Below are 16282 nucleotides of genomic sequence, written 5' to 3' on the forward strand. Positions count from 1 at the left end.
CTGAGCTCCAAACTTTCTGTGGGGTGCTGGGGGCTGCTGGATCCAATCTCAGCCTTGGGTCATGACAACAGTTTCAGTTTAGAGGAATTACAGAGGTGTGACTGAACCACTTTTGTTTCCCAAGTTTTAATGATGGAAAATCAGATTTATTGATAGAAATGAATTATTTAGGGTTACAAATGATAAGACAAAAGATCTTCTTTAGAATTATTTACTGCACAGTATACATACTGAAACTACCAGGAGTACAGGATAAGATAGGACAGTGCTCTACACTACAGGAATAGTTGAAGCAAATCTACTCAAGCTGGCACAAAAGCAATAATTCTTAATTAGAGATGGATGGAACTCCCCCAGACCAACGCTCATTGGGAGATCTCTGCTCTCAACCTCCAGGAGAGACCTGAAGGTCTCCCCGGCCAAGGCAGGAATCTCCACAGCCCCAAGAAGGGTTCTGTTGGAAGAACGTGCTCCTGTGAAAGGGGACTGGCCCTTTGTGGTGGAAAGGGATGGAGTGACAGTCACTGGACTCCAGGGGTTGCTTCACCATCAGGGGGTTCATTCGGGGTGGAAGCAGCGGCTGAAGCTCTTCCTGCAGTCGGGGCACTGGTGGGGCTTCTCTTACTGGTGGGTCCGTTGGTGTCTGGTAAAGTTAGAGCTGTGGGTGAAGCTCTTCCCACACTCCCCACACTTGTAGGGCCTCTCCCCTGTGTGGATGCGCCGGTGGGTGATGAGGGTGGAGTTCTGACTGAAACCCTTCCCGCAGTCAGTGCAGCGGAAGGGCCTCTCATCCGTGTGCGTCCGCTGGTGCACAAGGAGATTCCAGCTGGTCTGAAACCTCTTCCCACATTCCCCACATGTGTATGGCCGTTCCCCAGTGTGGATGCGCTGGTGTCGGATCAGATGGGAGCTCTGTCTGAAGCTCTTTCCACATTCCCCACACGTGTAAGGACGTTCCCCAGTGTGGATGTGCTGGTGTTTTAGAAGGTTGGAGCTGTCACTGAAGTTCTTCCCACATTCCCCACACGTGTAAGGACGTTCCCCAGTGGGGATGTGCTGGTGGGTAAGTAGGCTGGTGATCCACCTAAAGCTCTTCCCACATTCCAAGCACTGGAAGGGTTTCTCCCTGCTGGGAGGCTGATCAGGGACCACCAGCTCAGAGCTCCCACTCAAACTCCGGCCGCCTTCCCAGCACAGGCTGGCTCTTTCCTCCTCAGAGCACCCTGGGCTGGCTTTGGAGCCCCTCCTGCGGGGGGATCTCCGGCCCTTTTCCTCCCCGCTGCCTTCCTGCGCCGGGGAGCCCTTCAAAACGGCCTCTCCCACCAGGGTCTCACGGGGGGATTTGTCCTCCGGGCTCTCCGTCCTCAGCTCGGGGCCTGGGGCAGGAAGCAAGAAGGACAGGCAGGGGATTTGCCTCCGGCCCACAGGGAAGGCCAAGGACATCCCCCCAACTCCGGCCCCGGCAGGACGGCGGCGCCAGCGGGGTTGTCCTGCAGCCGGGGCCATGCTGGGCTGACAGAGCCAGCACAACACCCGCCCAAAGGGACACTGACTTCCTCCTCACCTGCCTGGGGGGCCCAAGGCATCTTCCTCTTCCTCGCAGCCTCCTCCTCCATCCGCCCAAGCTTTGGGAAGGACAAATCCTGATGGGGGGAAAACAAGGGCTGAGCGTGTTGGCTTGGGGGTTCCTCCTGCCCAAGTCCATCTCTAGAAGTCACCGGACATCCTGTGTCCATAAAAACCTCCAAAACACCACGATTCAGCCCAGAAAACCCCAAATCATCGAGATCAGGCAAAAGCAATAGTGAGAAGACTCCGGCCCCCCCAAACTGAAAAAAGTTGAGATTCACCTAAAAAATAATCCTAAATATGAAGATTAGCCCAAAAACATTCTCCTAAGATTTCCCCTTCTCTGGTTTCCCCCCTCTAGGGTTCAGAGAGTCTCCCCTGTCTGGGATGCTGGGGGTTCTACCTAGAGATGCTGGGAGTGTTGGGGGTCTCAAGGCTCCCTTCTCCTCTGATTCTCGCCTTCGGGATGCTGCATTCCCAGAAATTCCCCCTCTCCAGGTTCTCCATTTTGTTGTCCTAGGGGATCCCAGGGGTCCCCACTGTCCAGGCTTCCCCTTCTCCGTGCCCCCCCTCATCAGGCTCCCCCTCTCCAGGCTCTCAGGGCTCTCGAAGCTCCTCCCTATCTCCAGCCTCCCTCGCTCTCCAGGAATCAAGGCATGAGGACACCGAGGCACCCCCACCGCTCTCCTCACTCCCCTCAGCCACTCCTCCCACCCCTTTCACATCAGCCCCCCAAACCCCGGCTCCCCCCAGCTCCCTTTGGGGGTGACCCACCCGCTCTTTTCACTTCTCTCTGTACAAAATTGCTTCCCAATATCCAACCTAAACCTCCCCTGGCACAGCTCCAGACCCAGCCCTCTTGTCCTACTGCTGCTTCCTGGCAGAACAGCCCCACCCCCACCTGGCTCCAACCTCCTGGCAGGGACTTGCAGACAGTCAGGAGGTCTCCCCTGAGCCTCCTCTTCTCCAGCCTCAACACCCCCAGCTCCCTCAGCCTCTCCTCACACCACTTGTGCTCCACTCCCTTCCCCAGCCTCGCTGCTCTTCTCTGCTCCTGCTCCAGCCCCTCCAGGGCCTTCCTCAACTCAGGGGCCCAGAGCTGGACACAGCACTCCAGGGGTGGCCTCACCAGCGCTCAGTCCAGCCCAACAATCCCTTCCCTGCTCCTGCTGACACACTCTTCCTCACACAGGTCCCTGGTTCTGCAGGAGCTGCAGATGCTCAAGGGGCAGCAGGACCAAGTCAGGGGCCTGGGGCGGCCTGGGGGGCTTTGGGGTCCGGGAGGGTCCTGGGGGAGCTGGGGAGGGGCTTTGGGGATTGAGGGTACAAACCAGCACAAACCAGTACAGACCAGTACAGACCAGTACCTCCTCACTGCTCCCCAAATCTCTCCTGGAGCTGGGCCACCTTGTCCTGGGACACCTGAGCCCCCCACCCAGTGCCCTCCCAGTACAGCCCAGTGCCCCCAGTACAGCCCACTGTGTTCCTGTCCCCCCACCCCCCCCTTGAGTCCAAAGTAAAGGGAGAAGGGAAAAAACCTGCTGGTGGGAGAGCTGTTGCAGTCTGGTCAAAAGTGGTGATTGCAGTCCAGTTGAGGGTGGTGGTCTCAGTCTGGTTGAGAGCGATGAGCTGCAGTCTTCCTCTCCTCTGGATCCCACGAGTGGTAGAAAAGTTCTGAAACTCCAGGTTTATATATTCTCCAGTTCAGGCAGGAATGGTCAATCCTTCCCTCAGAGCAGGGAATTCCATAAAAGGAATGGTCAATCCTTCCCTCAGAGTGCGAATTCCATAAAAGGGTATGAGGATGCTCAGAGTGGGGAAATTCCATAAAAGGGTATGAGGACAGGAACATCCCCCCACAGGCAGGCCCTCCCCCCCCCTTGACAAGAGTTTCTGGGAAATGGCATGGAGGGCCATAGAATACACAGGTTTGGGCTATACCTATCCAGTGATGAATCGGTCCCAGTTGTTCTAACTAGGACACCACTGCTCTAATTCCAAGCCAGAAAAAGCCCAAACCCAGAACTCCAGACTCTTATTTGTCCTCCAATGCCCACCCCAATCCCAAATCTGTATTACCAGTATGAAAAGCCAAGCTTTAATCCTAACCCAGCCTAAAAATCTCTTCCCCTAATCATGAACCAGACACTGCCAGCAGAACAACAAACCTCCCAAAGTTCTGCCTAATCCCCACCCTGAGCTCTAAACCCCAAGCCCTGACCATTCAGCACCCCCACAGCCCTTGGGAGCAGGGCAAGGACCTGGAGGGCCCAGAGCAGGCCCAGGGGGTTGGCAGAGGAATGGGAGGTGACCTGGATCTGCTCAGCTCTGCAGTGACCCCCAGGAGAAGGGCCTGGGCTCTGGCAGGGATGTCCTGTGGCACAGGGGCTCAGGATCCAAGTTCAGAAGGCCAAGTGCACATGGCAACAGCCAGAGCTGGTGCAGAGACATCAGGGAGGGTCTAGAAATGCTGCTGGGAGGGGGTGGGAAAGCAGGAGGGGTGTGTGCAGCCTGCAAGGCCAGAGCAGCAGCAGGGCCAGGGCAGGACAGCCTGCAGGAGAGATGGCCAAGGGCTCTGGCAGGGCTGCAAGGCCCAAAGGCACCCAGGCCTTTGTCCCCTTGCCTCTGGCAGCTGCCTCTGCCACTCAGGCCACCACAAGCAACTTGCCTGGCAGGTTCTGCACTTGGTTTCTGCCTCGCCCCTCCCTCAGCAGCCTGGCAGGGGTTGCCCAGTTTTGGGCCTTTGTTGTTCCTCCCCCTCCCATCCCAGTGCCCCCAAACAGCCCTGAGCCAGCCGGGAGGGACAGGATCTGCTGGGCCAGGGCCTGGGGCTCAGGCCTTGGCCTTTGTGCTCCACAAAACCAAGGCAGGCTTTGCTCAGCATTGCAGGGGCCTGCCCAGAGCCTTTGTCTGCCTGCACTCCTGGCCTCCAAGGAGCTGCTCCAAGGAGTCCCTGGGGAGGCTTTGGCAGTGCCTGCCCTCAGTGGGGCCCAGCAATGCTTCAAGGCACTTGCAGTTTGGCTTCTGACTTCTTGAGCAGCTGCTTCAATCTTCTCTCAGCACCTCAGGATCATGGGCTGGGCTGCAAACACACCGTGGGGCTCATTAAAATGCAGAAATCCCTCAGGATCTCTTTGTCTTCCTTTAATTGTCTTCAAGGCAATTTCAAAACAAGTCTTCAAAGTTTGTACTTTTTTTTTTTTAATTCAAGGATGGCTATTTTTTAGTTCAGAGAAGAGGTGATAGAGTTGTTCAAGTGATCTTGATGCTGAGTGTCTCCTCAGGAGATCCACACTGACCCTGTATGATCAACCTTGCTCCTCACCCCCCAACCTCACCAGTTCTGACATGGCCCATCTTGGACTGACAGCTGATGCAACTCCAAACACACTGTGGGACCCATTAAAACACCGAAAAACAAATTATTTTTCTTTCTTTAATTGTCTTCAAGACGTCAACAACAAATTAGAGTTGTTTTGTAGTTTAGCTAAGGAGGAAGATTTTAAAGTGGAAGTCACGAAAAATATATATATTTTTATGAAAGGGAATGATTTACACAGAGCCTCGGGATGCAAGGGGGTCAGGGCACAAAGGATTTGGATCCAAAGACAAGGGGCAAAAGACATTATTAGCACTTAATCATTGACCAACCGAAGGATTATCAAGTGGTTCAATAGCATTTGCTGCAATTTTAACAGTTACTGAATTCTAGTTTCAAAATAACAATTCACACCACAGTCAATTCACACCCACACCCAGGCAGAGATGTGTGGACACATCAAGAGCTGGGTGTGCAAAGGTCCCTCTCCCAAATTCTCCTTGTTGTCAGGGAAACACTCCCCCAAATCGCTTTGTGTTTGCCAACAGACAAGGGTCACAGCTGGAGGAGTGTTTGTTGAGGGGGATCAGAATTGTCCTGGGCATCAGGGAGGGTCTTTGGAGTGTTGCAAACTGGAGGGTTCCCGAGCTGGGAGAGGCTGCCAGAGGTGTCCCACTGAGAGGGAGGTGCTGGGGAGCTGCCAGGGCCTCCCTCAGCCCTGCTGGTTGTGGGCTCCCAAGGGGACTGGCTTTAGTGATCTGCTGAATTTCCATCCTGGTGTCAGGAATGACTGGAGTTTCCAAACTATTTGGGAATTGTATCCAATCTGGTCCATTTGGGCTACAATTCAGGCAAGGAATATTCCAAGGCTTTCATGGGATGACTGATTATCCTGTGTTCCAGAGCTGTTCCACTCCAGATTGTTCCCACCTTTATGGTCCAGGAGCACCTGGTCCAGTCCAGGGACACTTCCCCACACCCCTGGTCCAGTCCAGGGGCTCTTCATTGCTCAACTGGTTTGGTCAGGGCTTGTCAGGATCTCCTGAGATCATCGACCAGGCCTGAGGACAGTGGGGGGAGGATGCACCACCACAGAGGCTTCTAAGAAAGATGGGGACAAACTTTTTGTAGGGACATCCCTGAGAACTCTCCAAGGTGTTTGCAGATGAAAACATTGTGCTCATAGTCTAAGATAGTCACAGTCATATGTTTTACCAAGGCCTGTATTGACAGAATATGGGGCAATGCATTTAAACTGGAATAGGGGAGCTTTCTATTGGATAATAGGAGGAAATATTTGCCAATGGGTCTGACAAGAACTGCAACAGGTTCCCAGAGAAGAGGATGTCCCATCCCATCCCTTGGATTTGTCCAAGGTCAGGAACTTTGAGCAGCCTCAATTAGTGAAGATGTCACTGTCTATGTGCAGGAGTTTGGACCACATGAGCTTTTATCTCCCTTCCAAGTCAAACCATTCTGTGATTCTTTGAGTCTAATATCCCAAACTCCTTCTCCAAAGTATTTCCATGTTGAGGACATGAATTACCATATTTTTGAAGAAGCCATTCTAAGCCCAAAAGGTAACAAATTAATTCCAAGGAAGTTCCAAGGTATCTATATAAAACTATAACCAAGTGGGTCAATGGCAGAACCTCTCAGGGTGACCCTTCAGCTGAGGATGGGGGATTCGGCCTCGAGCTCTGAGACTCATGATGGGCAACCAGAAAGGGGATTTGGGGACTGGGCAAGACTTGTCATGGGATGTCTAGGAAAGAACCAAAGCAAGGGGAGGATCACAATTGTCACTGGAGGAACAAGCATGAGAAAAGAGAGAGCAAAGAGGATGAAAAAGGTGATCATGTTAAACAGGAGGCTGGTCAAGACACGTCCCTGGCTGTGCCCTGCAAATGATCCCCACAGCCTGTCCAGTTTTCTTAAGAACTCCATTGCCAAGAAGTTTCCGTGGGGAGGGACCTCTCTGCTCCTGGCACAGATCGTGGCCCAAGTTCCAGCCACTGCAGCAGGAGCCACAACTAGTCAGGTCTTGTGTTCTCTGGGGGGTCAGACTCTGCCCAGACTGGGGTGTGTGTGTTGGAAGCACAAAAGAGTGAAGCAAATGCCAAGCTAAACACCCAATGTAGCCTGACTTTGTCCCTGAGTGGGGGATGAGAATTGGACACAACATGTGCAGGGACAGATGGAGGGGTTTGTCCCCCTGGCCCTGCCCAGAAGGGACACCTTTCAGGAAGGGTTGTGGCCTTGGCTGTGCTGAGGGTTGACCCGGGCAGTGCAGCTTGGGATTGCATTGGCACTGTCAGGGCTCTGCAGAGCTACATCACAGCTCCCTGTGACATCACACCTCCACTGTGACATCACATCTGCCCTATGGTGTCACATCCATCATATGACATCACACCTCTCCCGTGATATCATATCATCCCTGTGTCATCATGTCCTCCTGTGACATCACATCATCCCTGTGGCATCACATCTCCCCTATGACATCACACCTCCCTGTGGGAAATGACTGGATGGTAGGCCTTGAATTTGAGCAGTTGCAGCTCTGAAGTTGCAGAGGAATGTAAACAACTCTAAGGAAATATTTATTGCAATGCTGGACAGAACAAACGTAATGCAACTGAGACCAAAGGTCACCAATCCAAATGTGTGTAGTGTCACCAATGAAAGTATGTACAGTGTCTTCTGTGTTACCAATGAAAGTATGTACAGTGTTTTAAGTTTGAGACTTTTAATCAATTATGTTGTATGATAGTATGATAGTATACAAAGAGTATAAATGGAGCATTTGAGAGCAATAAAGTAGCCGTGTGCCTTTCCCTGCTATCTGAGTGCATTCTTGGCCATCGTCACCTCCCCATGACATCACAGCTGCCCCGTGACATCACATCTTCCCTGTGATGTCACATCTCTCCTGTGATCTCATATCATCCCTGTGACATCCCATGCTTGCCTGTGACATCACACCTCCCCTGTGACATCATATCTCCCGTATGGCGTAACATCAATCATATATCATACCTTTTCTGTGACATCACACTTCCCATGTGACATCACATCATTCCTGTGGCATCACATCCTTCCTGTGACATCAATGCTTCTCTATGACATCACATCCATCATATGACATCACATCTATCCTGTGATATTATATCATCCCTGTGAAATTTCATCCTCCCTGTGATATCACAGCTCTCCTGCGACATCACAGCTCCCCTGCAACATAACATCTTCCTGTGACATCACATCTCCCTATGACGTCACATCCATCATATGACATCACATCCATTATATGGCATCACAGCTCCCCTGTGACATCACATCCAGTGACATCCAGATCCATCCCAAGGTTGGGGGTGTGTGTGAGACAGGCAGAACCACAAATGCCTGCACAGCCCAGAGCAGTCAGTGTGGGGCTGTGCTTGCTGCTGCAGAGACCCCCAGGGAACAAACCCAGGCAGGAGTTTGGGGGACTGTGTGTGTGTCACTTGCCTTATTATTCTTATTATTTGTAATATCTTATAGATCTATCATACAACACCTAAGGATGTTATTGCCATAGATATTTGGGTTGAGTCTGGCTGAGCTGCAGTTCAGTTCCCCACAACAGCGCTCCCAGGGCTGGGCTTGGCATTGGCAGCTGGAAGGGTGTTGAGAACACCCCAGTGTTTTGGCCCCTGCTGAGCACAGCACCAACACTGGGACATTCCTTCCTTAGCTGAGGGCAAGAGCCTGGCAGGGGACCCAAGTAGGCCAGCTGAGCCCAACTGACCCAAGGGACATTGCAGCCCATGGGAGGTCAGCTCAGCTCTAAAAGCTGAGGCCCGGAGCAGGAGGGGGGCATTCATTGTCTGATGGCTGCCTGCTGAGGAACCGTCCCGCGGACCCAAGCCCTGCTCCTGGGGAGTGGCCGACCATGGCTGCTCATGGGAAGCAGAGAACAAACCCTGCTGTCTTTTGCTTTAAATAAACTGTCTTATCTCAATCCACAGGTTGTTTTTTTCCCACCTTACTCCCTCCCCTGTCCTACTGAGAAGGGGAGTGATAGAGCAGCTGGGAGGGCACCTGGTGTCCAGCCAAAGTCAACCCACCACACACCTGAACACTTCCAGAGACTCCACCACCTCCCTGGGCTACTTGTTCCAATGCCTGAACACTCTCTCAGGGGAAAAAGGGTTTTTGAATATCTAATATGAACCTTGCCTGATGCAATTTAAGGCCGTTTCCTGTCTTCCTGTCACTAAAGGCTTTGCAGAAGAGACCGATCCCCACACCCACTAAAACCTCCTTTCAGATCATTGCAGAGAGCAATGAGATCCCCCCTGAGCTTCCCCTTCTCCAGACTCAACCAGCCCAGTTCCCTCAGCCGTCCCTCAGCAGACATGTTTTCCAGAGCCTTCCCCAGCTCCGTTCCCTTCTCTGGACACGCTCCAGCCCCTCAAGGGCCTTTTGGCACTGAGGGCCCAGAACTGGACACAGCACTCCAGCTGGGGCCTCCCCAGTGCCCAGCACAGAGGGGCAATCAGTTCTCTGCTCCTGCTGGCCACACTCTTCTCCACAAAGGCCACGATGCCCTTGGTCTTCTTGCCCCGCTGGGCACACTCTGCCTCATATCCAGCTGCTGTCAAGCAGCACCCCCAAGTCCCTTCCTGCTGAGCAGCTCTCCAGTCCCTCTGATGCTCCTTTTAGCCCTTCCTGGGGATGGGCATCCCATTTGCTTGTTGCCAGTCAGCTGGGACTTGTGCAGTTGTGCAGCACTGCTGGGGAATGAGTGAGAGTGGCTTGGCCAGCTCTTTCTCCAGCTCCCTCAGGACTCCTGGCTGCATCCCATGTGGGTCCAGGCACTTGGGGGGGTCTCACTGGCAGAGCAGGTCGATGACCATTTCCTCCTGCATTGTGGGGGCTTCACTCAGCTCCCCATCAGCAGCTTCCAGCCAAAGCCTGCCTGCCAGGTGTCCAAGGGGTCAGTTCTGCTGCCCCCTCCTTCCTTCCCCCACAATGGAAAACTCCCTCATTTGGGTCCCTGTGCCCCAGACGGCTCCGACCACCACCTCACCCACCAGTCCCACAATCATGGAATGCTTTGGCTTGGGAGGGGCCTTAAAGAGCATCTCAGCACCCCCAGAGGAAAGATTTCCTTCCTACTATCTCCTCCAACCCTTCCCTCTACCCGTGTGAAGCCACTGCCCCTTGTCCTGTCACTCCAGGCCCTTGTCCAAAGTCTCTCTCCATCTTTCTGGTTGGCTCCTTTCAGGCACTACAAGGCCACAATTAAGTCACCCCAAAGCCTTCTCTTCTCCAGCCTCAACAATCCCAATTCTCTCAGCCTTTCTTCACAGCAGAGCTGCTCCATCCCTCTGATCCTCTTGCTGCTCCCCTCTGGACTCACTCCAACAGGTCCATGTCCTTCCTGTGCTGGAGCCCAGAGCTGGAGGCAGCTCTGCAGGTGGGGCAGCATTACAGCCTGCAGCTCTGCAGGTGGGGCAGCATTACAGCCACGCATGTTCCAGCAAGGACATGGAACTAAGGACCATTGGGACACTGCAGGGCCTTCGGGAGCCAAAGGAACCCTGGGACACTGTTGAATCTCATGGAATCAAGGTAACACTGTCGCCCTGGCAAAACTCCTGGAATTCAGGGCCCATTGTGACACTGCAGCTCCCCATGGAACAAAAGGAACCCTGGGACGCTGCAGAAACTCACGGAACCAAGGGACCATTGTGACATTGAGGGGGCTGATGGAATCAGGAGGCCATTGGGACAATCCAGGGCCTCATGAAATCAAAGGAATTCTGGGACACTGTCGAACCTCCTGGAACCAAGGGTTCCTGCTGACATGTGTGTCCTCCTGGAACCAAGGGAGCCCGGAGATATTTCCGAACCTCCCAGAATCCAGGGGCCATTGGGACCCTGCAGAACCTCCTGCATTCAAGTGCTCCTTGTGGAACTGCAGGCTCTCCTGGAACCCAAGGATTCCTGGAACACTGCAGAGCTCACGGAACCAAGGGGCCACTGTCCCACTGCAGCTCCTTCTGAAGCACAAGGGACCCTGGGACAATGGGAAATCTCCGAGAATCCAAAGGGCATTTGGGGACTGCAGGGCCTCATGGAAGTAAAGGAACCTTTGGAGACTGTGGAAGCTCTTGGAATCCAGGGGCCATTGGGGCATGTGGGGCCTCCTGGAAGCAAAGGAACCCTGAGAATTTATGTGGGAACAACATAAGGCAGCAACAGCTGCATTCAGTTAATTCGGATCCAAAAGGAGTGTTTTGGCCTTGACTGGTGTTTCCCATCCAGAGAGTGCTGTTTGCCAAAGTGGAAACCACTTGGAACGCTCTGCATGGCAGCCTGTGTTTTTCTCTGGTGGCTGAACACAGCCAGCACATGAGGGGAGGGGAATGTGTGGGATCAGGGCACTGCTTTGGGGCCATGCTGGGAATTCCAGTGGACTAAAAGACAAAGCCCAGGCGCTGTTTCCAAAGGAACCCCAATGAAAGGGGGACACTGGAAAGATGGGTGGACAAGTCCTGCAATGGAACTCTGTGTGTGCAGCCTCATTTTATCCTTCAGTGCCCACAGGAGAGGGGGCAAACAGTGGGGGTTGGGACCCCAAAACTGTTCAGGGGGGAAATGGGGGATTGAGGGGACAATGGGAATATGGAAGGAACAGGGAGAAGGGTGGAAAAGGGGGGGTGGTCTGGTGGGTCGGATGGTCTCATGGGGGTCTTTGGGCACAGAGGCGTTGGGAAAGGGGGGTGGCCCCCCTGAGCTCCCAACTTCCTGTGGGGTGCTGGATCCAATCTCAGCCTTGGATTATGCCAACACTTTCAGTTTAGAGGAATTACAGAGGTGTAACTGAATCATTTTTGTCCTCCAGGTTAAATGATGGCAAATCAGATCTACTGAGAGAAATTAATTTATTTAGGGTTCCAAATGATCAGACAAAAGATCTTCATCAGAATTATTTACGGCACAACAGAAACACTAAAACTACCAGGAGAACGGCATAAGATAGGACAGTGCTCTACACTAAAGCAATTGTTGAAGCAATTCTACCCAAGCTGGCACAAAAACTGTAATTCCTAATTACGGTTGGATGGAACTCCCCCAGATCAACATTCATGGAGAGAGATCTCTGCTCTCAACCTCCAGCAGTGACCTTGGGGGGTCCCCAGCCAAGGTAGAAATCTCCACACACCTCCCAAGAAGGGTTCTGTGAGAAGAAGCTGCCCCTGGGAAAGGGGACTGGTCCTTTGTGGTAAAAGGGATGGACTGACAGTCACTGCACTCCAGGGGTTGCCTCAGCATCAGGGGGTTCATTCGGGGTGGAAGCGGCAGCCAAAGCTCTTCCCGCAGTCGGGGCACTGGTAGGGCTTCTCTTACTGGTGGGTCCGTTGGTGTCTGGTCAAGGCAGAGCTGTGGGTGAAGCTCTTCCCACACTCCCCACACTTGTAGGGCCTCTCCCCGGTGTGGATGCGCCGGTGGGTGACGAGGGTGGAGTTCTGCTTGAAGCCCTTCCCGCAGTCGGTGCAGCGGAAGGGCCTCTCATCCGTGTGCGTCCGCTCGTGCAGGAGGAGATTGGAGCTGGTCGGAAACCTCTTCCCACATTGCAAGCACTTGTAGGGCCGTTCTCCAGTGTGGATGCGCTGGTGGGTGAGCAGGCCGGATTGCTGCCTGAAGCTCTTCCCACATTCCCCACACTTGTAGGGCCGTTCCCCACTGTGGATGCGCTGGTGTTGGATCAGGTTGGAGCTCTGCCTGAAGCTCTTCCCACATTCCCCACACTTGTAGGGCCGTTCCCCAGTGTGCGTGTGCTGGTGGGTGAGGAGGTGGAAGCTCTTCCTGAAGCTCTTTCCACATTCCGCACATGTGTAGGGCAGCTCCCCAGAGTGGATGTGCTGGTGGGAAAGGAGGTGGGAGTTTCGGCTGAAGCTCTTCCCACATTCCTTACAAGAATAAGGCCGTTCCCCAGTGTGGATGCGCTTGTGGGTGCGGAGGTTGGAGCAGAAGCTGAAGCTCTTCCCACATTCCCTACACGTGTAGGGTCGTTCCCCCGTGTGGATCTGCTGGTGGGTGAGGAGGTGGGAGCTACAGCGGAAGCTCTTCCCACATTCCCCACACGGGTAGGGCCGTTCCCCAGTGTGGATGCGCTGGTGTTGGATCAAACCCGAGTTATCACTGAAGCTCTTCCCACATTCCCCACACCTGTAGGGCCGCTCCCCGGTGTGGATGTGCTGGTGTCTAATCAGGTTGGAGCTTTTCCTGAAGCTCTTCCCACATTCCAAGCACTGGAAGGGCTTCTCTCTGCTGGGAGGCTGCTCAGGGACCACCAGGTCAGAGCTCCCCCTCAAGCTCAGGCTGCCTTCCCGGCACAGGCTGGCTCTTTCCTCCTCAGAGCACCCTGGGCTGGCTTTGGAGCCCCTCCTGTGGGGGGATCTCCGGCCCTTTTCCTCCCCGCTGCCTTCCTGCGCCGGGGAGCCCTTCAAAACGGCCTCTCCCACCAGGGTCTCACGGGGGGATTTGTCCTCCGCGCTCTCCCTCCTCAGCTCGGGGCCTGGGGCAGGAAGCAAGAAGGACAGGCAGGGGATTTGCCTCCGGCCCACAGGGAAGGCCAAGGACATCCCCCCAACTCCGGCCCCGGCAGGACGGCGGCGCCAGCGGGGTTGTCCTGCAGCCGGGGCCATGCTGGGCTGACAGAGCCAGCACAACACCCGCCCAAAGGGACACTGACTTCCTCCTCACCTGCCTGGGGGGCCCAAGGCATCTTCCTCTTCCTCGCAGCCTCCTCCTCCATCCGCCCAAGCTTTGGGAAGGACAAATCCTGATGGGGGGAAAACAAGGGCTGAGCACGTTGGCTTGGGGGTTCCTCCTAGAACTCACTGGGCGTCCTGTGTCAATAAAACACTCCAAAACACCAAGACTCAGACAATAGCAAGAAGACCCTCGCCCCCCCAAACTGCAAAACGTTACAGCTAAGTCAAAAAATACTCGAAATTATGAACATGCAGCGCAAAAAAATAATCCCAGAAATTCCTCCTCTCTGGTCTCTTCCCTCTGGGGTTCAGAGGGTCTCCCCTGACTGACCCTCTGACTCCTCTGGGGTGTTGGGGGTCCCAAGAGTCCCTTCTCCTCTGACTCTCACCTTCAGGGTGCCATATTCCCAGACATTCTCCCCTTCCACGTTTTCCACTTTGTTGTTCTGGGGATCCCAGGGGTCCCCACTGTCCAGGTTTCCCCTTCTCTATGCCCCACTTTTCAGGCTCCTGGGGGTCCCAGGGCTCCTCCCTCTCTGTGCTCCCCCCTCCAGGCTGCCAGGGGTCCCCCAGCTCCGCCATCTCCCCGCTCCGCCCTCCACACTCGGCAGCTCCCGGGCTCCACACCCACCCCCGGCACTCCAGGGGGGCCCCAAACCCGCTGTGTCCCCGCCGGCACCAGGCTGACAATGGAGCCGGCGGGGCCTGACCCAGCAACACCAACCCCCACCGTGGGGGGGACCCACATCCCCCCACCCACCGCCGGGGCTCTGCCCCCAACCCAGCCCGGCACCCCCAAAAAACACCTCCTGCCCACCCCCAAGAGCCACCAGAAGAGGAGAAGCAACAGCAAGAGAACAATCAACCCCCATCCCATGGGTGCCCAGGAAGGGGGAACTCCTCCCAAATATCCTGGGGGAGCGCAGGGGGTCGTGACACACTCGGGCTGCCAGCACAGATTTCCCTGCAAAGTCTGCAGTGGGTCAAGCTCTGCAGAGGAGATTGTGCCACATGCATGGGATTGCAGAGGCTCCCTCGGGTCCCCAGCAGGAATCAGCAACCAGAAAGAGACACAAAAGGTCCCCCCTGAAGAGTTCTGGGGATGTGTCCTGTAGGGAGGGGACAGTGTCACCCCACCAGGGCAGGGTTGGCAAGTGGGAGGCTGCTCCAGGGCTCTGCAAGAGGCCTCGTGCTCTGCTCGGCCCCAGCACTGCCTGGTCCCAACACCCCCGGCTGCCCCCGGCCCTGGGCAGCTCTGCTGCCACAGGCTGTGCCCTCACCGTGGCCCTGCAATGGCCCTGCCTGTCCCTCACCCGTGGCCCTGCCCATGGCCCTGTCCCTTGGCTCTCTCTCTGCCAGCTCAGTGTGGGGCACACGGGCTGGGGGTCCCTCCCAAGCCCCCCGGGCAGCCGGCGTTGGCTGGGGGGATGTGAGGGCTGGGCCTGCTCAGCACAGCCCCGGCCTCGTGCCCAGCGCCTCTTTCCTGACCCACACAAGAGCTTCCCGGCCCCCCCAGGGCTCCCCTGCTGCTGCCTCTGCTCCTGGCCCTGCCTTTGCTGCTCCCTTGGCTGGGGCAGCGGCTGCAGGGGGGGATGGCAGCAGCTTCAGCTCCACGGCACTTCCTGGGGGGAGCTCAGCCCGGGGGACGGGCAGGGACCTGATGGGGATGGACAGGGGCCCAGCAGGGACAGCCAGGGCCTGCAGGGGAAGGCACAGGGACAACCTGGCCCCCCACACTGCCACCGCTGTCTCTGCTCCTCCTTGCAGGCTCCGTGGCCAGGCACAGTTTGTGTTCCTGGGTGCCCACCATCTCAGCACTTGGAGACCCTCAAATCAGCGCCCGCAGCTCTGCAGCAAAGCCCCAGCTCACCTGGCACACAGGGGATGGACACAGCACCTGCTCGGGGATGGGCACTCACAGCTTTGTCTCTTCCCCACCACGGGGCTCTCCTTCCTCAGCAGCACCTCTGCCTTGCACTTATTCTCAGCCTCACCTCAGGGACAGCTCTGGGCTCACCTCCGCGCCACTTCTCAGCCTCACCTCAGGGCCTGGGCTCAAGGACAGGAACCTGCAGGGAGGGGACATCATGGGCAAGCTGAGGGCTGCCTGCTTGCACTGGCCTCTGGGCTTCTTTCTCCTTCTACAACCAGCCCACAACTTAGCCTGCTTTGCTAACACCACACATTTACACACTGACCTTGGAAATAGATATGGACAGACATCTCTATCACCCTGGGGATGGAGCCTCAAGCATGTGCTGCCATAGGAATGGCAATCACAGAATCACAGAATCAGCCACGTTGGAAAAGACCTCTGAGACCATAAAGTCCAACCCTGGATCCAACCCCGCTGTGCTTCCCAGACCATGGCACTGAGGCCACATCCACTCTCACCTTCAACACCTCCAGGGACGCTGAGTGCCCTCCCAGCACAGCCCAGTGCCCCCAGTACAGCCCACTGTGTTCTGTCCCAGGGTGCCGGGTGATCCCTCTTGGGGTGGGGTTGGAAGGGATTTGGCAGGGGGGGGCTCGGTGAGATTTGGGGGGATCTGGGGAGTTTGGGTGGGGATTTGGGGGTCTTGGAGGCATTGGGGGTCAAAGGGATCTGTGTGTGGAGGGGATT

At 55.4% G+C, this 16282-nt stretch overlaps 1 protein-coding gene across 1 annotated transcript; it reads right to left on the reverse strand.

Annotated features, from left to right (window-relative positions):
* Window positions 1-621: 621 nt before the first annotated feature.
* On the reverse strand, window positions 622-13359 carry LOC115307861 (zinc finger protein 135-like; the record flags this gene model as incomplete). The annotated part of the gene is made up of 2 exons (XM_029963767.1): window positions 622-970; window positions 12299-13359. Coding segments are annotated over 2 exons (1410 nt in total), but the record flags the coding sequence as incomplete, so codon positions are not given.
* Between the last annotated feature and the right edge of the window lie 2923 nt (window positions 13360-16282).

The sequence above is a fragment of the Manacus vitellinus genome, unplaced genomic scaffold (assembly GCF_001715985.3).
Source record: "Manacus vitellinus isolate BGI_N305 unplaced genomic scaffold, ASM171598v3 ctg7180002428520_pilon, whole genome shotgun sequence".
Classification (NCBI taxonomy): domain Eukaryota; kingdom Metazoa; phylum Chordata; class Aves; order Passeriformes; family Pipridae; genus Manacus; species Manacus vitellinus.